This window comes from Fragaria vesca, linkage group LG6, assembly GCF_000184155.1.
Source record: "Fragaria vesca subsp. vesca linkage group LG6, FraVesHawaii_1.0, whole genome shotgun sequence".
Lineage (NCBI taxonomy): Eukaryota > Viridiplantae > Streptophyta > Magnoliopsida > Rosales > Rosaceae > Fragaria > Fragaria vesca.
This window is the reverse complement of record NC_020496.1, coordinates 5,059,234-5,081,543: the sequence shown is the minus strand read 5'-3', so window position 1 is coordinate 5,081,543 and position 22,310 is coordinate 5,059,234. Positions and strand designations below refer to the sequence as shown.

General features: G+C 38.4%; 2 protein-coding genes and 2 non-coding genes across 4 annotated transcripts in view; 2 read left to right on the top strand and 2 right to left on the bottom strand.

The window, feature by feature from the left end:
* Nucleotides 1-1,866, bottom strand: part of LOC101293894 — a 2,614-nt gene extending 748 nt beyond the window's left edge. Inside the window, exons 1-2 of the transcript XR_184860.1 lie at nt 1,729-1,866; nt 81-597 (exon numbers count right to left, since the gene is read on the bottom strand). This is a non-coding gene — a transcript (uncharacterized LOC101293894). The remainder of the gene's footprint in view (nt 1-80; nt 598-1,728) is intronic.
* A 323-nt stretch (nt 1,867-2,189) lies between these two features.
* LOC101293696 lies at nt 2,190-2,936 on the bottom strand. The gene is made up of 2 exons (XR_184859.1): nt 2,798-2,936; nt 2,190-2,639 (listed from the first exon to the last, which is right to left on the bottom strand). It is a non-coding gene; the product is annotated as an uncharacterized LOC101293696 (transcript).
* Nucleotides 2,937-10,033: 7,097 nt separating this feature from the next.
* On the top strand, nt 10,034-14,906 carry LOC101293406 (probable linoleate 9S-lipoxygenase 5-like). Its single transcript, XM_004302372.1, has 9 exons — nt 10,034-10,386; nt 11,394-11,683; nt 11,778-12,018; nt 12,130-12,468; nt 12,595-12,680; nt 12,841-12,948; nt 13,056-13,363; nt 13,458-13,721; nt 13,849-14,906. The coding sequence occupies exons 1-9, from the start codon at nt 10,185-10,187 to the stop codon at nt 14,600-14,602; spliced, it is 2,592 nt and encodes an 863-aa protein (XP_004302420.1). The 5' UTR covers nt 10,034-10,184; the 3' UTR covers nt 14,603-14,906.
* A 2,108-nt stretch (nt 14,907-17,014) lies between these two features.
* LOC101293106 (probable linoleate 9S-lipoxygenase 5-like) lies at nt 17,015-20,780 on the top strand. The gene is made up of 9 exons (XM_004302371.1): nt 17,015-17,485; nt 17,587-17,876; nt 17,965-18,214; nt 18,335-18,673; nt 18,761-18,846; nt 18,966-19,073; nt 19,158-19,456; nt 19,555-19,821; nt 19,899-20,780. Exons 1-9 carry the CDS (start codon nt 17,119-17,121, stop codon nt 20,650-20,652), a joined length of 2,760 nt encoding a protein of 919 aa, XP_004302419.1. The 5' UTR covers nt 17,015-17,118; the 3' UTR covers nt 20,653-20,780.
* The last annotated feature ends 1,530 nt before the right edge of the window (nt 20,781-22,310 follow it).

Here is a 22,310-nt window from a genome sequence, read left to right as displayed (position 1 = left end):
ATATATATATATATATCAATCTTAGGTCGGGATGAAAACATGAGATACCGTTCTGATATTAATAATGTACCAATGATAACCTTTGGCGAAGTACGACCATCCTGCTGAGTCATAACATGAAGTCTAGCGCGAGTCATGGGACATCGACGCTAACCACTACCTTGCTGAGAGCCGCCTCTAGCTGCTGAATTGACATGAGTACCACTGTTGGAGCCTCTGGTTGAAGACTGTCCGACTGGATGAGCATGGGTGAGGGCGGTCCCCTAAGCCAGTAAGGGACAATATCTCCTGAAGTGATCCTAACTACCACACTCAAAACACCCCGTAGACTGCTACTACCCAAAGGAAAAAGTCTGACCACCAGATGTCCCACCCTGGAAGCTGACACCAGTACCAAATTGTCCAGTCTGCTGTCTACCCAACTGGCTCAGGAAAGGCCTCCTAAGGGTCCCCTAACTCTGTGCCGAGAACTCGATCCACTACCAGCTGAAGATCCAGAAGCAAATGAGGAAGCAGCCTTCTTAGATGGACCCTGACTAGAACCGTTGAAATCTCAGGGCCGAGCACTATATGCCCTCCTGGTCTCAATAGCCATAACTGCACCAACCACATCAAGAAAGGTCAAGTACACTACACCGGTCATCTTATCTGCATACACACCTTAAGGAAAATTTACCAAAAATTAGGTGTAACCTCCCTTAAAAATGGATAACTCTAAACTGAAAACCCAAAAAAAAACTTCTATATTCAACCTTCCATCCTCAACTCCTTGAGCCATCCGCTCCCCAGAATTTATACAACCACCACAAATATAGTATTAAAAACAACTCCAAATGCATCACTTAAACATCCAAAAGATGAATCATACACAATCATCCAAATATTTCTAAAGTAGAGACATGAACCCTAACACACAACCAAATATATTACAATACCCCAAGGTAATCAAAGCAACTAAAACTAGAGGAAACAAAAAAATACACATGTAGGTTAAACATGTAATTACCCTAAAAACCAGGCCCTCAAAAGCTTCACCAAATTATGAACTTCCATAATTACCCTTAATGAATTAACTAACACAAATAAAAACTAAAAGTAGTTATAGTAAAAGAAAAATCAAAATCAAAATCAAAACAAATTAAATAAATAAATAATTATAAAAACTACTGATTAGTAGGACGAATAAGTGTATAATATGGTAAACTAAATTAACCGCTCACGCTTATCTTTAGCTGATCTTGATTATGATTCCGTGCAAATATGCATGGGTAAAAGGCTAGTAGGTTATAATCAGAAGGATATATATATATGTTTTGAATTCAAATTCAAAATTCGTATGGTTATTTGTTCTAATCTTAAACAGACAAAGATATGGAAGTTATGGAAGTTACTTTATGGAAGGAACTGTCAACTGCTTTGTAACTGCCTTTGTCATAAGGTTATATATATACACCTCCATTGATCCTAGCTAGAACACGTTTTTCTCAACACCTTGTCCCATTACAATTGAGATTCAGAGTGCATCTAGGAGAAGCTTAATGGAAGGAGGGAATTCATCTTGTTAGTTTCTCTCTAACACGTAGTATAATTTCCAGTTTTATAACAGTAGTTAACAGATATATGAAAATCGATTTCTTATTTGACATAATTTTCAGTTTAGAACTTACACTTATCGTAAGCAAAGAAATATGAAATATTGTACACATATCAAGTGAATGGCAAAACTACCTCATAAATGCCAGAAGACATCATGTGGGGGGAGAACATTGTTGGCTGCTCTTCTAGTCAAGGTTTTTTTCATACACCACTGCTTGATAGACTTCGTCACGTTCTCAGTCATGATGATTGTCTTATAATTCTTATCAGTAGTCTTTCTTTTTGAAACTCCAATAATGGACAACATGTTCTTTCGGACCTTTCCAAAAGAAGCATTGTGACAAAAATTGGCATTCTCATCATTCAATTTAAAAGAAAACATTGTGGTTAGCAAATATTTTGAATTTGGCAAAACTTGATCTCGAGTTCTGGCTGATCCATATTTGCAAACCACATTTCTCTGTTTACTGTTTGACTCAGAATCAACAACATAATTGTAAAATTCTACATAAAAAAGAGAGAGGAAGAAACATAGATTTTAGCCCAATATCAACAACTATTGACAAGCATAAGCAAAAGAAAGTTCTGCAGCTTTTAGATTTCAGATATGCACAACATTCAAGCAATGAATATCCAAGCCAAGCACATACTGAAACTAGTAAGGCAGTAAACACAAACAAAATACATCAGGTAGTTTCAATTTTGAAACAAGCACAAAAAGTTGAAATGAACAAACAGTTCCCCAGGGACAGAACCTCAATACACTTTTATAAACGCTAGTTGAAATAATTCCAAGGGTTATCTGTATTGTCATGGGGACGTAGGTTGGAGACCAAAAAGAAGAAAAGTTAATAAAAATAAAATAAAAAAAATAAAAAAAGAAGACAGTAGAATTCCAACTAATAGTAGAATCCAGCGGACAGAGACATAGCCAAAAGCGAATTCAAGGGTGCAGTACAGAGCCATACCAAGAGGTGAGATTATCTTTCCTATTCCTCCCATTCCAGAAATGGAGAAATTAACGCTTTTGAATCCATCAATGCCTGCAATATAACAACAAGTGCTCTTAGATAAACTTATCATATACACATGCACAACCCATAAAATTGCATATTTTCATCTATACTCTGTTAACATTTCGGATCTAAGTACAATTAAACTAAAATTAGAGATACATAGCTAAGATCGAAACCAACTATACCTCGTAACTTCAGAAAAACTTGATCTACGGTTGTAAATATCTCTTCGTCTTCTTCAAGGCAATATTTGTGATCTCTCTCCATTTCGTTTACTGTGGATGGAGGGAAGAACAGAGTATGCTAAGATTGGAGAAGTTGACTGAAGCAAAGCACGGCGGAGCTGTCTTATATATAGAGAGGGAAGCAAAGCCGTAACCCTTATGTTTCAAATGACGGGAATATCCCCCATTTTGGGTTGATGGGCTTCAAATCTGGTTTACTCATTTATCTATTCATTGGGCTGCAAAGTCCTATAGCACTGGTGCACTAGGCCAATATCGCCAACTTGGTTTATTTTAGGAATGAAATGGATGACCTAGCTAGCTAGCCTTATTCAGTCATGTTGTCTGAATTTTCTTGGAGAATTCCGTCAGTTCCCGACGTATTGGACTAAGTTGGTATAAGTTTCTTTGCTCTCATCGATCGCTCACTTCATTCTTGCCATCTCTCCTGGAAGCAGCTGCTACTCTCAGGCCGCCTCGGCTTTCAACTTCTTCTCCTTCCTTAACAGAGAGATGGTACTACTGCATGCAGTCCACAATGATGAAGTTTATATCTAACACTCGATCTCAATGGCGCTACGGCAGCTTCTTCTGCTATCTAGTAGGCCTCCCATCCCGAAAACGTTTAGATATAGAGAAAATGTCCTAATGCCCAAATATTTGAAAACTAAAGCCTATTCCAATGATAATAAGATTCTTGACCCCAATTAAATGAAAAAGAGACTTATTTGTGCTCAAATACACAAATCTTTATTAAATTTATAATAAAATAACATTTTTGAGACATTTTTACCCTTGGTCCTTGTATATATACTTAGAGAGAGAAAATGTAAGAGAGAGAGAGAGAGAGAAAAGACTTTGCCGGCAGCTCACCGGATCTCTGAACACCGGCCGCCGGACTCCGGTCACCGGTCATCAGCCGCGGGACTCCGATCGCCGGACTCGGTTACTGACCCCCAGTAACTTGGTTACTCCGACGACCGATCGCCGAAAATCAATTTTATGACCCTAGAAACTCAGTTACTGACTCCAAAAATTCAGTTACTAACCCAATACACTCAGTTACTAACCCCCAGTAACTGGGTTACTCCGGCGACCGATCACCGGAACTCAGTTTCTAACCCAAAAACTCAGTTACTGACCCCAGAAATTCAGTTACTGACCCAAAAAACTCAGTTACTGACCCCCAGTAACTGGGTTACTCCGGCAACCGATCACCGAAACTCAGTTTCTGACCCTAGAAACTCAGTTACTGGCCCCAGAAATTCAGTTACTGATAAAAAAACTCAATTATTAACCCCAGTAACCGAGTTACTGATCCTCAATAATCCCCAGTAACCTTGGTACTGATCCCAGAAACTCAGTTACTGACCCCTAGAAATTCAGTTACTGACAAAAAAACTCAGTTACTGATCCCCAATAATCGATTACTGACCCCAGTAATCCCCAGTAATCAACTTATTGGCTCCAAATATTGTAGAAACTCGGTTTCTAACCTTTAAAAACTAACTTTCAGACCCCAGAAACCCCATTATTGCCCCCCAAATGCATAAAAGCCCATGGCTCGAAGAATTCGATTCTCTATGTCGAATGGGATATGTAGCATTGCTTTCTCAAACAGGTCTGCACTTGTTACATAATCTTTCAACCGGAAATGATCAGCAGCACTGTAAAGTTTAGAGAACAAACCAATTGAATTGAATGCTTAAAAAGTGCTGAAAACATTTTTCCCACGCAAGACCTGCCAAAACCGTATAACCACAATGAAAATGACTCCACAGTCTACACCAACCGAAAAGTGAAGAAGTAACCATTTCACCAATAAGGCAATAACTATTTTTCACATAATGGACCAAAAAATCCAAAATGCAATATTTTTTCTTCATCATTCCTTCTTTTCAATAAATGCACAGCATGACTATCCAAGTATCCAATTAATCATCATTAACAATAACCTCAATTCTGTTATTAAAGCTCAATCTTCTCTCCTAGCATTAAATCCATATAGAACTTCCCTCATAAATCACTTGATCACATCAATACACATAATCCGTAGCCTATTTCCAGATTTCTTGAGTTTTTGAATGACCTCATCAAATCTCTCTGTGAATTTACTGTATCGAAAACTAAACCTACCTCATCAATCAAACAGTGCTAGCATTACTGAACTCATATAATCAAAAACTATAAGGCGCTCGATTCTTCTCATCATAAAAGTTGAATGAAGACGAAAAACACAAGCGAGCTCTATCGTCATGGAAAATTGAACAGAAACAGAAAACGGAGAGCGGAAAAAAAGCGTTACCGGTAAATCGGATCGGAGTCGCCGGAGCTGGCGAGAAGCACGGGAAGCAGAGCGGCGGAGAGCGCGGTGAGGAAGAAATGCAACGGAGCCGGCGAGCCATCTGGATTCGAAAGTCAACAAAGTTCCCTCGAGGTTTCTCTAGAGCTGCCGACGACGAATGCTCGCTCCCATGGAAATCCGAAGCCGGTGAGCGAGTTCGGCGAGTCGAGTCGAGTCGAGTTGAGGTGAGGCGGAGGAGAGGGAGGAGACTCAGTGAGTTGGGGAGAGCGAGTTGAGGTGGTTGTGGTTTTTGAGAATCGAGGCGATATGGGGGGAGCGGAGACCAGAATCTCGTGAGTAGGTCGGCGGTGATGTGGCGGAGCTGGGCGTGCTCTTCGGCTTTGGAGGAAGGGAGGGAGCGGAGGGAGGTGGTGTAAATAAGAGAGAGGAGAGGCATGATCGGGTAAATGAGAGCGGAGTGATCTATATTTACGAAGGATAATATTGTCTTTTTATTAAGATTTATGTAAATGGAATGGTCATAGGCCTTTAAAATTAGTAGTAAATGGAGATTAGATATATGGTTATTGACTTCACCCATACATGCGAATTTGCAATTAGCATGCGTAGATTACTAATCGCATAATCATCCGGGGAAATGAACCGAGAAACAAAAACCATGCACAAACAGAAGTACGTAGTACGTATAAACAGTGAACACTAGCTGGTTGTTATCAATTAGCATTAGTGCATCCACCTAGATATATACCATTTCGATCAGCCAAGCAAAATGAGGATGCATGAGGCAGCTCTAGTAGTAGTCTTTCGTGGAGATCCGATCAGCTATATAGGCATGTCTGGAGATCTTGTAACTTATATCAAACAAGATATATATCAATGTTGCAAGCTCTCAAAAAAAAAATGTTGCAAGCTAGTGCTTGCCCACTTTCAACCTGCCTAACCCTTCAACCATGTTTCCCAGTAACAATATTGTACAAAAATCCGGACATAAAATTTAATTAATATGCATCTGTTATTCAAAATATGTTGCACTTGACAGTAATATTATAGAACATGATAATCACATTGTTTTCGTAAATTAAACAAAAAATTGATAATCACGTTGTTTACTGTATAAGAAAATTAATAAAGTAAATTCTTTATGGTAGAACATAGTATATAGGCAAACACAAACACGAGTTTAACATTGCGGTTCAAACTTCAAACTAGTTATTCAAAGTTCTATATAATACGGTGATTAACAGTGTCAGAGGTACTTTGCCTCATGCATGCACCACCAAATATTATTGTCCTTTTGGATTCGTAACAGTTTAATCGGATCTTCGGTCTACGTTGCCAACCTAGATTGAATCTGCATGTAACGTACTAGACAATAATACGGGTACAGGATCACGTACTGTTCTAGCTACATTTCTATATCTACCTTTCTCATTCCGGTCCATATCTTCCCTGGCTTCCTGTCATTTCATTCGTTTGGATATCACTTTCAGTGACTCCATAGCTATGATCATCCATCCTCATGGAGCAGACATGTTTAATTAATTAGTTTATTGAAGAAAAAAAAAATCACATAATCAATCAAATGGCTTTCAAATAAGGATTTGTTTAGTACGTTATATATGCAAATTTCAACAGAACTTTCGTATTTTTTGTTTCAGTATTTTTTTTTATATTATGATATTAACAACAAAGATTTGTATTTCGACTGGTTAATTATAAAAGGGTGCATATATCTAACCCTACATTAGACATCTGGTATTCTGGTAAACGAATTGATATTCAATTTCGCTTCTTTGAAACAAGTTTTCAAACTCATGACTTCGTCGTTATTGTTTAGAAAACATAATCGAACACAGACAATACAACTTGCCATGGTTTGATTACGATCTTCACGGTATTCTCAAGCTTATCAAATCTTCAGTTCTATATCGATCGTACACGCTTCCTTGATGCTAGCTTCTCAGTTCTATAGCTATTATGGTCCTATCTTTGGAAAATAGACGTGAGACCTCACACCGGCCTGTTCTTGAGTAGCAAGTTGAGAACTACAATCCAGATATGAATGCATATGGTAATTGGCTTCTAGTACGTTGATGGTTAGGTTTAATCATAAACCCTAGCTACTCCATGCCATTCAATACATTTGTAAATCCTAGTGGGACGGCCAAGAATATGTTTATCCCCATGCCATATGATAGTTTTTGTTATGCTCAGTTTGTTATCTTTTTTTTTTTTATTGTAAACTTTGGATTGAAAAATGACACTAGTTATCAAGACTCGAAAGCAACCGTATCATATGTAAAATACTCCCACAAAAACAAAACTTTACAGTTTCATACATAGCTTAACCATAAAAAAACGTTACTATAGTTTTGAACTATGTAAGCAAAATCCCAATGCCACAAGCATAAATAATTGATTGACTACTGCAAACTACATACTTCACGTCTTATCATCATTATGAACAACTTTCCTCTTCTTACTTGTTTGTTTTTCTTGTGTGGATGAAATGTACTTCCTAGTTTTTACTTGGAACTTAATTTGGTGACCAACTTTCCTTGTGTTTAGGGCTTTTATTCAAACGTCAATCACTTCAAATTGAAATAATCTACTTTCTATGAAAGCAGAACGAGAAATGCACACAAATAATTCAGCAGATGATTAATGAACATAAATAGAAGAGTACCGCAACCGCTAGCTCTCATGCTTACGACATTTGAAACATTAAGTTTGATAACTCATCTTTTTGTTTCTAGTATATATAATCGAACTTCCTAAAAATGTAAAAGAAATTTAGATGTAATCGACCGTTTCCGGATTTTATTGAAGATTACATATTTGTTCAAAATTTTTATTCATCAAGTCCTCTGTATATGCACTGATCGGTCATACCTTATTTGTTGACTATCCTTATAAAGTCCTCATCATCTTATATTAAGATAAGCAAATAAGGATGGTCGGAAACAAATTTATTGACCACCTTTATTTGTTTATCTTAATGTAAAATAGAACTCCGTCTATAATTATATCCTCCGTGAGTAAAGAAATTAAAATAGTATAACCTAACTCAATAGTCAATACTTCTGATTCGAGCTCTCACTAAATAAAGAGTGCAGATGAGCCATGCATGCCTGAGAAGAAAACGCGCGCCTTCAATATTGGGACCTCAGTTATTTTGTGCTTTGTGTTTATTTGTTTGCTTTTAAACATGATCTCCAGAGTGCTAGATTCCATGTTTTAGTACGTGTCCAGATAAGTGTCTCTTTCTCTAGTGATTAAAATATTTAACACTAATCCCACACTTGCCCTAAAAATCTCGTCGAGTGTGATGTGTAAATAAAATAAAAAAGATCGAGTTTCCCACGACTGAAAAAGTGAGGAAACACAAGGGATAATATCTATATTTTATAAAAGCAATAGCATGGGTGGAAGAAGAATCATATTACAGGGAATTTATCTTTTCTGGGTCAATAAAATTACAGAGATAGATAAGAGATGTTCAGGTCCAATGAGGCAGCTTGTTCTTCGTTTTGCTTAGAAAGGGCTAAAATACCAGTCTGCAGCTAGGTAAAGCCAAAGGCTACCGAAGCTGACGGCAGCGGTTCCAATTTGGCCACGCACGGTGACTTTTCTTGATGTAGAAGATAGATGTTCCAGCTTGTAGTATTGTTTACGTCCCGATCTCTGCATATATGTGATAGCTATTTTTTATTTCATTTTTCCCATGAAGATCTTTTTTTTTATTTCATTGACTAATGACTATGTCATATGGCCGATTCAATATGCACATTTTTAATTTTCGTATCCCTATAATGGTCAATAATGCAAACCAGATTTTGGCCTAACGATTGCCCGGCCAACTCGCAATAACTCATGAACGTGTAATTCATTTTCAATAATGTATGTGGGGTGTGGGTCGTTTTCGGTGGTTATATCGATTAACGGCGGTTGTGGTTGTGGCGTTACGAGAAAATATCTGGTTATTGAACCGAACATGAAACTTAGTATATCAAATTCATAAATACCATAATGGTAGAGGAATTATAAGGGTGATTTACATGTCGAACACGAGCGTGTGGAAGATTATTATTTGTGGGTTGGATGTGGTAATTCGAAACTTGTTTTTCTGCTTTCACATTAATATTGAGTTTGCTCGCCAATAACGTTTTCGTTTGTTCCATGCATGAGTTGGTTCCTTCCATTTTCTTCTAACGGTGGTTCACTTTTCATATTAAAAACAAAAAAAACAAAACTACGCAATTTCATTGTATATTTTTGTTTTCTTTGAATTTTCCAATGTACGTATATCAGTCCCACAGGGCCTGTTGTATTTGAAAATGGTAAAGAAATGAACATGGCCGGATGGAGGTGCACATTTCTTGCTTCCCTTGATGGTTTGAGGTTGGCGGTCAACATTACAAAGTCGTCGATCCCAAGAAGAAAATTCAAGTAATAGTTCCATAGAATAAGGAAGATCAACGCAAACTGTAGATATGGGAAAATTATTTAATTTACTGGTGGAAACTTTAGAGTTGTAAAAATCTTTAGAAATGTATTAGGTTTAAAATTGTATTAGGTTTTGTATTTAAAAAAATCTTTAGAAATGTAACTAGGGTTTGGAGTTGTCATCATTACAAAGTCATCCCCGAAAGCTTTCCATGCCAAGCTAGGGTGATTTTCGTTAACGATAAGTTAAGGAAGACTTGTCTTTAACCCAGATGAAAGAAAGAATATGACTCGGCTTCTTGTTTATATCCCAAGAAAAAAAGAGAGAAAGAAAATTGACGCTAGCTAAACGGAACGTGTTGGATCCCAATGTGAACAAGCAGTCTTGAAACTTCATGAGGATTATGAATAATATTCCCACTTCATATTCTTCCTCCCTATAAATACCCCCAAGCCCCTCCTTCACTCTTTACAAACCAAACCAACTTTCAACCTCATCAGTTTCTCATATATATATATATATATCAACTACTTTTTCAGACACAACATATATTCTTTGCTTTGGTGTTTGGAAAGCAAGCCTATATACTACTCAAGATGTTGCATAACTTGCTTGATGCAATCACAGGCCATCATCACAATGGCGGCAGTACGAAACAGATTACAGGGACTGTGGTGCTGATGAAGAAGAATGTGTTGGATTTCAATGACTTCAATGCTTCTGTTCTTGATCGCGTGCATGAATTGGTGGGGCAAAGGGTTTCTCTGCAGCTCATCAGTGCTGTCAATGCCGATTCCGGTAAGTTATTCTGATCAGATGTGACTCATATCCGATCCATTAGTCTTCAGAAGTATTTATAACTTTCTGCTAAGCATTTTGAGTTTTGTTCATATATTTAGTCATTTGGGAATTACACTATGATTAACATAATGAATTCATGATCATGAACCAGTTAACTCTATCGTTTTTCCAGCTAGTTTTCAGATTATGACCATTCATTTTACAACTTAAAAAGTAAAATCGGGAGTTACATTACTTTTATTACTCTCAGAAGTCGATCATAAGATTCTAAACCAAGAGTTCAAATGATCAAATCAACTTGGTCTATTTCCAGTCAAGCTCACCCCAAATATACGCATGCATTTGAAACAAATAGTCAAAAATCTATAAGCCGTCAGCGGTTATAGTCTAATTTATAAGCCATCAGCGGCATATTGAGGTCGTTCATTGGAAATTGGCACGGGGGTCTTTATCATCTGTAAGCATTTTATAATGGATCAAGTTGTTGTTATACAATTGCAACTTTGTCTTGATAGCAAAATGAGATGACTGAAAGTGGATTGGTTCAAAGTGACATAATGAAAGTTGTGAAAGATATGGTAATGATTTCAAAATCATGAAGATGAGCTATGCCAGTTGTGGGGCTTCATAGGGATTATTGAAATAAATATTGATTAGGACAGGTAACAAATTAATCCTTTGAACCCCAAGTCTCAACTACTGGTCTATTTATCTACCAGTTTCACCTGAAAATGGAAACAAGCAGTTGGGAATAGCTCTTTCTCTCTTCTGATCCTGTACTTTTAACTTTCTTTGTTCATGGTAAAATTTTAGAACATGAACATATTTTTAACCCAGTGGCTTATTATGATGTAGAAAAAATAACTGTGTTCATGAGTGATTTGAGGTGGTTAGTGCATAATTGAATAAATGTTGCAGTTACAAATTGACATAACAGAAAAATTTTGCAAGTTAGAATTTAGAACTTGTAGAATCAATTTTTGAACTTGGATGTGTTTTTGTAGATAATGGATTGAAAGGGAAACTTGGAAAGCCTGCATATTTGGAAGACTGGATCAGCACAATCACTCCTTTAACAGCAGGAGATTCTGCATACAAGGTTACCTTTGACTGGGATGACGAAATCGGAGTTCCAGGAGCAATCCTAATAAAAAACAATCACCACAGTCAGTTCTACCTTAAGACCATCACACTCGAAAATGTTCCTGGTGAGGGTACAGTTCACTTTGTTTGCAACTCATGGGTGTACCCTGCAGAAAAAAACACGAAAGACCGCATTTTCTTTGTTAACAAGGTAATGATGCATGAAGAGATGGCAAATCTGACAGAATTTTGAGGTTGTGACTTGCATACTAAGCTAAAATGTGTATTCTTTTATATTTGTGCAGACTTACCTTCTAAGTGATACACCACTACCACTACAACAGTACAGAAAAGAAGAACTAGTACACTTGAGAGGAGATGGGAAAGGAGAGCTCCAGGAGTATGACAGGGTCTATGACTATGCTTACTACAATGATCTGGGAAATCCAGACAAGGGTTCAGATTATGCCCGTCAAACTCTTGGAGGGACTAGTGAGTATCCTTATCCTCGAAGAGGAAGAACTGGCCGTGCTCCAACTGAGTCAGGTTAGCCATTTTGTGAACTTAGTTGTTATCATACTTGAGTTACTATTTTCTAGGTGATTTAAGTAACACACCATTTCATGACCATTAATATTTCTAATCTTTTTTCAACAGATCCTAGCAGTGAGAGTAGGATCCCTCTTCTCATGAGCTTAGACATTTATGTTCCAAGAGACGAACGATTCGGACACTTGAAGATGTCTGATTTCCTTGCTTATGCACTGAAGTCCATAGCTCAATTCATCAGACCTGAGCTAGAAGCTCTATTTGATCCCACTCCTAATGAGTTTGACAGCTTCGAAGATGTACTCAAACTCTATGAAGGAGGAATTGAAGTACCTGAAGGTTTCTTAAAGGACATTGGGGACAACATCCCTCTAGAGATGATCAAGGAAATTTTCCGGACCGATGGTGCACAGTTCCTCAAGTTCCCAACGCCTCAAGTGATCAAAGGTATGACATATATCTGAGAACATTTTGTACTTGGGGGCTTCTAATTAAGCAATAGCCTGTGGCTCTAAAATATAATACATTATTTGATGTTTTCTCTAATTGTCATGTTATACTGATTTTGAGCAGAGAATAGGCTGGCTTGGAGGACAGATGAAGAATTTGCCAGAGAAATGCTAGCTGGAGTGAACCCTGTCAACATTAGTCTCCTCCAAGTAATTTCAACACAACTTTTGTGTGATTTTTTTCGCAGTAATATGTTTAGGACTTGCAGGGGTGTCAATTTGATATTCCTTTTCCTTCTGCACATTTAAATGTAGCATCAAAAATTTCATGCTTGATTCTAACTAATATTTGGTTCTAACTTAAATGCAGGCATTTCCACCGGTAAGCACTCTAGACCAAAATGTTTATGGTGATCAGTCCAGTACAATAACAGAAGAACACATCAAGAATAACTTGGATGGACTGACAGTGGAGAAGGTAATATCTTCGACTCATTTCTCTCGAAAGATATTTCAGTATGAAGTCACCTAGCAATTAGCTTATCTTGATTCATGACATTACTAATGATGGATTCTGATGTACAGGCACTCAAGAGCAACAAGCTATTCATATTAGACCACCATGATGCATTGATGCCATACGTGAGGCGTATAAACTCAAATACCTCCTCAAAGATCTATGCTAGCAGGACACTCCTTTTTTTGAAAAGTGATGGAACTTTGAAGCCACTGGTGATTGAACTAAGCTTGCCTCATCCTGATGGAGATGAGCATGGTCGCATTAGCAGTGTATTCACGCCAGCTGAGGAAGGTGTAGAAAGCTCCATATGGCAGCTGGCCAAAGCTTATGTTGCTGTAAATGACTCTGGAGTTCATCAACTTATCAGTCACTGGTATTACTCTCTTATGCAATCCCTAGGGAACAAGTTTATCCTATAGTTTGGAATCGGTTTCTGATAACATTTCCTTTATGTGTTTTGGTCACAGGTTGAATACTCATGCAGTGTGTGAGCCAGTAGTAATAGCAACTAACAGGCAACTGAGTGTGGTTCACCCAATTTACAAGCTTCTTCATCCTCACTTCCGCGACACTATGAACATAAATGCACTAGCCAGGCAAATCCTTATCAATGCTGGTGGCATTCTGGAGACAACAGTGTTTCCAGGTAGGTATGCCATGGAGATGTCATCAGTTGTTTACAAGAAATGGGTTTTCCCTGAGCAAGCTCTCCCTGCAGATCTCATCAAGAGGTAAGCACAATACTTTTAAGAAGACACTAGAAGTAATTTAGAATAAGAAATGTAAGTGATCAAAAATTTAAGCATACTACTTCACATTATTGTATTGACGACATTACAATGTCTTTGATCAATGCAGAGGAATGGCAGTCAAGGATGAGAGTGCTCCACACGGTCTACGCCTAGTGATAGAGGACTACCCCTATGGTGCTGATGGGCTCGAAATCTGGTTTGCGATAAGAAATTGGGTAGAAGACTACTGCTCGTTCTACTACAAGAGTGATAACATTGTTCAAAAAGACACAGAACTCCAATCCTGGTGGAAGGAACTAGTAGAGGAGGGTCATGGTGACAAAAAAGATGAGCCCTGGTGGCCTAAAATGCAGACTCGTGAAGAGCTAATTGAAGCTTGCACTATCATCATATGGACTTCATCTGCACTCCATGCAGCTGTCAACTTTGGACAGTACCCTTATGCAGGCTACCTCCCATGCCGCCCCACTGTAAGCCGAAGGTTCATGCCCGAAAAAGGAACTCCTGAGTATGATGAGCTTGAGTCCAACCCTGATAAGGCCTTCTTGAAAACAATCACTGCTCAGTTCCAGACAGTGCTTGGCATTGCCCTGATTGAGATTCTGTCAAGGCATTCTACTGATGAAGTGTATTTGGGCCAGAGGGACACTCCTAACTGGACAGCAGATGCAGAAGCATTGCAAGCTTTTAACAGATTTGGAAAGAAACTTGCTGAAATCGAAGAGAAGATTACCAACATGAACAATGATGAGAATCTGAAGAACAGGGTTGGAAAGGTGGAGGTGCCATACACTTTGCTGTATCCCACTGGTGAAAGTGGAATTGCTGGCAAGGGAATTCCCAACAGTGTCTCAATCTAAAAGCCTGTCAACTAGAAAAGGGGAAGCCTTTGAAAAGCTAGTACAATATCGATAAAGCAAGCCACTTTGATTTAAGAATTACTTACAAATTAGTCTTTCAATAATTCCATGTAAATCAATTACTCAATTTACAGCAGAAGAAGCTAAAAGTCTGTACTGAACTTTCTAATGTACAACATATATATTATTCATTATTTCATTAGCTGCATTTTTTCAGTTGACCCCTTTCAACTAGGAAACTATGTAATGCATACTCTTAGGTTGGTCACTTGGTCATCTGCATCAACAAGTGGAAATACATCTGAACTCATATTTTCTTTAACAAAAACCAATCCTGAAAATGGAAGTACAACAACAAAAACCAAATGCAGATTTCAAATTGTCAACAAGCTAGCCTTGTATGTGTCTTTGAACTCAACCAAGAATCAATGCCCTGGACCTGATCGGAACTCTTATACGGTGTGTGCCAATCCGATTCCATTTCCCTTTTGTATGGTGTGATACACATTGCCATGTACAGTACTATCTGTTACATCAAATGCTACTGTTTCAAGTTTACAACAGCTTGGTTATGGTCTAAATACCTACCTATTCATACTAACCTCAGTAACCTGAGCATGAAGGGTTTCAATATCTTTATCTATTAATTGGTTACATGTCATTTTCATTTCTTTATGAAGGATTCTGTCATCATTATCTATTAACTGGCCATGTGTCCTGATGGCTAGAAAAATCAAAGTCATTGCCAATTTCACACCATCAATAGAAAACCTATATGCATTAACAATACCAAATCAAATGAATCTGTTACTAGGACAAGGAACAAGTCAATTCCATGACTGCCTTTCTTCTCAAATTCAAATTTCTTTGTTTTGAGGTTGAACAGACAAGATTAATTAGGTGTCACACAAAGTTGAAGATTTCGTCAAGAACTTGCATACGTTTTAACATAATGTGTTAAGACTTTCGCGCATAATGTGACATGGACCGATTAGGTGCCATAAAGAGTCCGAATACCCTATAGATGAACTTTTTGTTGCAAAAATGGGGGAGCCAACACAGGAGTTGTATGTTCTGGTTTGACAATGCAAGACCTCTAAGATACAAATAGTTGGTAGTCCATCACTACCTAGGCAACCTTAACCTCCCTAAAACAGAAAAAAAGATTAGTACTCTGAGACCCATTGGGCATAACTAGGTCTTCTACCATGTGATTCTTGACTTTAAGCTTCAATGTGAAAGATGAAGGTGACTCCATCATCTTCAATTTTAATCTGCAACTAGTTTAATTAAGAAAATGACCCCCAACCAAAGCACCTTCCTTGTTAATATTCTGAAAATCATGTCTACTTGGTTACCAGATTTGACCGACAGTTTTGTAAATGGGAAAAGAAATGAAAGACTTTAGCTTTATGTTCATACCCATTAACCATGTAAACTCTCCCTAGTATTTCATTGACAATCTGATCACTACCAAGAATCTGCATATATTAATATTTCTGGGTACATAATCCAGAAGAACCTGCTTATCCTGAATTGGACATTTTTAAATGCTCTATGATATGAAGGCATAAAGCTATGGGGTCTGCTTGGATCATAATTCACATTTATTCTTTCTATTGAACAAGAAGAATAATGAAATTAATTATAAGCACCGGCCAAATAATATTAGGGTGCAAAGTTAGGGAATATTCATTTTGTTTGCTCAGATTTATGAACTTGATATGGATCCTAAGTCATTGAACGATGTTAAAAGATTTCGGTGTAAACTTTTGAATATCAGAAACGATCTTGTTTAAAATTAAAGTTGTATTTGTAAGAGTTCGAATCATACAATTTTTTTTTTTTTTGGAGTTTCTCAGATAGGGTTGACCAGGTCTATCATATCCTATTCCAAGTTCCAAATTTTAGCATGTCAGCAAATACTAAACTTTTAAAGAATGTGATGATATTAGCAGGACAGATGAAGCTAGATAGTTATGCATACAAGTCATGTGGCTGCTATGAGAAAGTCTAGTATTGCCAAATTGCCAGAATTTGGCCACATCTTTTGATTGGGTAAACATCTTTGAATACAAGCAGGGTTTGAAGTTACCTTGAAAGTGGCAAGAACAGGGCTTTGAATTCACTTGACAGTGAAGGTCTTTCATTCTTTCAAGTCAACTCCCTTACAAAACAAAGAACATAGATGAGTTGGTGAAGAACCCTCTACTTTATTCTTATACAAAAGCCAAAATCCAAATCATAAAGAAAAGAAAAAATCAAAAATGAGCAGTGGGGACTAGTTCCCCAAGTCTTTTTCTAAGAAAAAAGAAAGGAAAAAAAATAGTATGCATTGAACAGTGTAAATCTCACTCCCTCTCAAGGCTCAAGTCCCCATAAATACCATATACCCTTCTCCTCACATTCCTCACTCACTGGGATACCAAACCAAACTCTAAACTAGTTCTTAACTAACTTTATTTCTTGGGGTAAATTCCAAAAGAACACAACTGTAGTTCAGTTAGAAGACAAAGATGCTTCATTTCAAGTTTCATCAAACTCCTCTGATCAGAACCAAACCTCCTCCATGTCCACTTGGAGCTCGCCTGAGCTCATCAGCTGTTGCAGTCAATGGCAAACTACTAGTGCCAGCTGGGTTTGTGTCCATGACCAATGTGAGACGATCTCGGCCGTTGACTGTGTCAGCTAGCAGCTCTTCCCAGAGCACCACCACCATTGAACCTCCGAGTGATGCCAACAACATCAAAGGGACCGTGGTTTTGATGAAGAAGAATCTTCTGGAGCTCAACGACCTCGGAGCTTCTTTCATCGACCGTGTTCATGAGCTTTTGGGGAAAGCTGTTTCTCTCCGGCTCGTCAGTGCTGTCAACACTGACCCTGGTGAGAACACTACTACTCTGCTATTCGATCTTTCCACATTAACTATTTTCACTATTTGTTCATCCTTTTTGAATTGGTTTCGGATTTGATGTGTTTTATAGCAAATGGGAATCGAGGAAAAATTGGGAAGGCTGCTTATTTGGAGAATTGGATCTCCAAAGTTACCCCATTGACAGCAGCAGAGTGTGCATTTAAGGTTAATTTTGTTTGGGATGAGAAGATTGGAGTGCCAGGAGCTTTCATCATAAGAAATGAACATGCCAGTGAGTTTTACTTGAAGTCTCTCACACTTGAAAACGTTCCCGGAAAAGGTAGAGTTCACTTTGATTGCAACTCATGGGTGTACCCTGCTGACAAGTACAAGAAAGACAGGGTTTTCTTCACTAACAAGGTAACGATTTTGAGTTTTTAGCATGGTGAAAATCATTGTAAATTTGTGTTGAAATTTTGTAACTAGGTTGAGCTTTACTTATGTGCAGACGTATCTTTCGAGTGAGACGCCGGTTGGACTAAAGAAGTTTAGAGAAGAAGAGCTAGTGACCTTGAGAGGTGATGATGTTGTTAAAAAGGGAGAGCTTCAGGAATGGGACAGGGTTTATGACTATGCTTATTACAATGACTTGGGGAGTCCAGACAAAGGTGAGAAGTATGCTCGCCCAATTCTTGGAGGGTCGGCCGAGTTCCCTTATCCTCGAAGGGGAAGAACTGGAAGAGCCGCAAACTTGAAAGGTCAGTCAATTGAACTTGGTATTTGATTATATGAGATTTTTCATATCTGTGTTTTACTCGGTTACTACTGAAAATTTTGTGCTTTTAGTCATTAAGATTTTTGTGCTTTTATCATCATAGATCCCAAGAGTGAGAGACCTCTGCCTCTTGTTAAGGGCTTATTTGTATATGTTCCAAGAGACGAAAAATTTGGTCACTTGAAGATGTCAGACTTGATTGCATATGCCCTGAAATCGATATCTCAGATCCTGAAACCTGATGAGCTAGCTACTCTACTTGGTCATCAAAAAGAGTTTGACAGCTTGGAAGATGTACTTAAGCTCTATGAAGGAGGAGTAGAGTTGCCAGAGGGCTTGTTAAAGTTTGTCAGGAGTACCACCCCTGCCGAGACAGTGAAGGAACTTTTCCGGACTGATGGTGAACGATTGCTGAAGTTCCCGGTGCCTCAAGTGATCAAAGGTGCGTACTTCACATGCAATAGTATCATTTTAAGAACAATACTTTGATCCCTTTACCTGACTATGGTCTTCTAACACATTGGATCAGAGGATAAGTCGGCATGGAGAACTGATGAGGAGTTTGCAAGAGAAATGTTGGCTGGTCTAAACCCTGTCAGCATACATCGTCTCCAGGTAATTTGAAGCTTTCATTATCTACTGTATATTTGTTACGCGTGCTGCGTGCAACGGTTGAGTACTATAAGATCATTGTTGTTCATCGTTGGTCATAACTGTTTCAACATGTACTACAGGAGTTTCCGCCAGCTAGCAAGCTAGACCCAAATGTATATGGAGATCAAACCAGTAAGATAACCAAAGAACACATAGCAGATAAATTAGATGGACTCAGCATAGATGAGGTAATACTATTTGCATACTTCCTTTCACTATTTAGCTTGAAGCAACTAGACTCATAGTTACTGAAATGTATTTGCTTTCAATAGGCAATCAACAAGAACAAGCTGTTCATACTAGACCACCATGATTCATTGATGCCTTACTTGGAGCGTATAAATGCAACTTCTGTAAAAGGTTATGCAAGCAGGACACTCCTTTTCTTGAAAAATGATGGGACCTTGAAGCCAGTAGCTATTGAATTGAGCGTGCCAAATCCTGGCGGAGTTGGTTGCACTAGCGAAGTCTACACTCCAGCTAGCCAAGGCGTTGAGAGTCACATTTGGCAGCTCGCCAAAGCTTATGTGGCTATAAACGACTCAGGCTATCATCAGCTTGTCAGCCACTGGTATAACTCTGTCAAACTAAGCCTGGCATACTAGATCATTAACATCTTTGTTCCCTTTTTCCTAAATTCATCTTAAATATCTTCGTGTTTGATTGCAGGTTGAGAACTCATGCAGTGATTGAGCCGGTTATCATAGCAACAAACAGGCAGTTGAGCGTGCTTCACCCAATTTACAAGCTTCTACATCCTCATTTTCGTGACACCATGAATGTAAACGCAGTAGCGCGACAGATTCTCATTAATGCTGGTGGAGTGCTAGAGAACACAGTCTTTCCTGCAAAATATTCCATGGAATGGTCGTCTGTGATGTACAAGAACAGCTGGGTTTTTCCTGAACAAGCACTCCCCAAGGATCTGATCAAAAGGTAAGTCTCATCATTGATGACATTTATATACAGAACGTACTAGAACAATGTGATCAATTTCTTTTTTCTTTGTTCAGAGGAATGGCGGTTGAAGATTCAAGCGCTTCACACGGTGTGCGGTTACTAGTAGAGGACTATCCATATGCTGCTGATGGGCTTGAAATCTGGTCTGCAATCAGAACATGGGTGGAAGAGTATTGCTCCTTCTACTTCAAAACTGATGAAATGGTGCAAAAGGACTCGGAACTCCAGTCGTGGTGGAAAGAACTCCGAGAAGAGGGTCATGGCGACAAGAAAGATGAGCCTTGGTGGCCTAAAATGCAGACTGTTGAAGAGCTAATAGAATCATGCACTATCATCATATGGACTGCTTCAGCTTACCATGCAGCAATCAATTTCGGGCAGTACCCTTATGGAGGATACCCTGCAAACCGTCCCAGCATAAGCCGGCGGTTCATGCCGAAGATAGGCACTCCTGAGTACGAGCAACTCAAGAAGAACCCCGAAAAGGCCTTCTTGGAAACAATTACACCTCAGCTGCAGACCCTTCTTGGCATGGCCTCCATTGAGATATTGTCAAGGCATTCAGCTGATGAGATTTACTTGGGGCAGAGAGAGAGTCAAGAATGGACAGCAGACACCAAGGTCTTGGAAGCGTCCGAGAATTTCAGAAGCAAGCTCAAAGCAGTTGGGGAAAGAGTGACAAAGATGAACAAGGATGACAAATTGAAGAACCGGACTGGACCGGCCAAGATGCCTTACACTTTACTCTATCCTTCCAGCGAACCTGGACTCACCGGAAAGGGAATCCCCAACAGTGTCTCAATCTAGTGCCCCATGTAGTGTGATTATTACTTAAGTTTGTGAGCATGATTAATTCTCTTAGATTTTGCATTGGTTTGAGAATAATATCCAGGAAATATTAATGTATCCCATAATAAATGGAAAATCGCTTTATTATGTGACCCGTTCATTCATGGTATACTTTTTCTCTACTCTATTCTCTTCTCCAGAAATCCATATTGATTTACCATTAATCTCTCTCTCTCTCTAGCTACTTCTCTTTATTCTCTTCTTCTCTAATTGATTCAAACAGAAACCCAGACTCCAAATTGAAATCCACAAGTGAACATAAAATGGATGGAAACAATTGAGCTTCAGCTATATAGAGATTTAGAGATGAAGAATCAAACAAAAATATTTATATACCCAAACAAAATTCATATCTATACGGTAGCAAGAAAAGGAAAGATATATTAAGACACGAATTTTCATTTTGGGTGCTTCCAACACAAGAACCAAACCTCTAATATCAAAGAAAATTTCATCAAACAATACAATTGCATTCGCGTTATACATCGGAGCACTTTAAAGTATAAATCTTTTCCAAACAAGTCCATTATGTTCACCATCAACATAAGCTTCTTCATAACATGTTGGGATCTGCAAAAAGAAACAAATATATTACAAACATTCCACAATACAAATTCAGCTTCAAGCAGCATGTTATAGTGTAATCAAATAACACAATGCAACAAGTAAATAAAAATAAAAATAAAATAAACCAAGAGAAGACAGGAAAGAGATGCATGACAGGAAATCAAGGAATGGCAGGACTAGGAAAGAACCAATGTTTTTTTCCCAAATTACTTCGAGAAAAACCATGGTCTTCTTTCCCAGAACTCCACTCCACAACTTCCGGCCACTCCTCCCTTTCCCCCCAACTCCTTTCTCTTCTCTGTCACACCATCAAGTTTAGAGCTTTTTCCAAAGGCTGCGTTTTTGGGTTGATGAATCTGTTTAGTAAAGAAAAAAATTAAGGAATGGGAAAGGGAGAATGTCTTGGGCTAATCTGTAGGAGTAAGAGGTGTGGAGAGGAATGGAACCATGTATTCTCGATCTGTTGTTGAAAGAGAGAGTTTTGAATCCTTTCCTTCCCTCACCTCCACTCTAAGCTTTGCTCAAGACACCTGCCGTTCCCACCCATCTTTCAAGCTCCTGTAACGACGGCAACTTTAGGTTTCATCCTACCAATTTATACAGAAGAGGTCCTCTAGGGTTTGTAACATATCAGACCTTTCCGGCCCATTACTGTTCTGATCCAAATTGAGACTCGGGCTCATTTGTCAAGCAGATCAGTCGTCGACACCAAGATGAAGTGAAGTAGTTTTTTTTTTGATAAGCCAAGATGTAGTTTCTTACAGGCACATATTATGTTCTCTTCCTAGCTTCATTTGGTGTGAAGTCCTAGGAACTTTCTGAAGCGATCACAAACTGTAACTTAGTAGCATAAATTATCCTTACTAGCAAATAAGGGGATGTAACTTTAAAGATCTCAACCCCAGTATGTTATGGTGGGTTTGGGATCAGGTTTCTGTTGATGCAAGTTTTCATGGTTTTTCTGTAGCTTTTTGCTTGTTTTGTGAACAAAGATAACATAGAAAGCTAAGCAATTATTGGCCACCTCCCCTCACTTATGAATCAAATTC

What these genes read in the sequence shown, in the direction of transcription:
- LOC101293406 (XM_004302372.1), top strand. Translation starts at nt 10,185, where the DNA reads ATGTTGCATAACTTGCTTGATGCAATCACAGGCCATCATCACAATGGC. An exon ending in CCGTGCTCCAACTGAGTCAG is followed by an intron (nt 12,019 to 12,129) that starts GTTAGCCATTTT and finishes TTTTTTCAACAG; the next exon opens with ATCCTAGCAGTGAGAGTAGG. An exon ending in CATCAACTTATCAGTCACTG is followed by an intron (nt 13,364 to 13,457) that starts GTATTACTCTCT and finishes TTTTGGTCACAG; the next exon opens with GTTGAATACTCATGCAGTGT.
- LOC101293106 (XM_004302371.1), top strand. Translation starts at nt 17,119, where the DNA reads ATGCTTCATTTCAAGTTTCATCAAACTCCTCTGATCAGAACCAAACCT. An exon ending in GGTGCCTCAAGTGATCAAAG is followed by an intron (nt 18,674 to 18,760) that starts GTGCGTACTTCA and finishes ACATTGGATCAG; the next exon opens with AGGATAAGTCGGCATGGAGA. An exon ending in ATGGACTCAGCATAGATGAG is followed by an intron (nt 19,074 to 19,157) that starts GTAATACTATTT and finishes TGCTTTCAATAG; the next exon opens with GCAATCAACAAGAACAAGCT.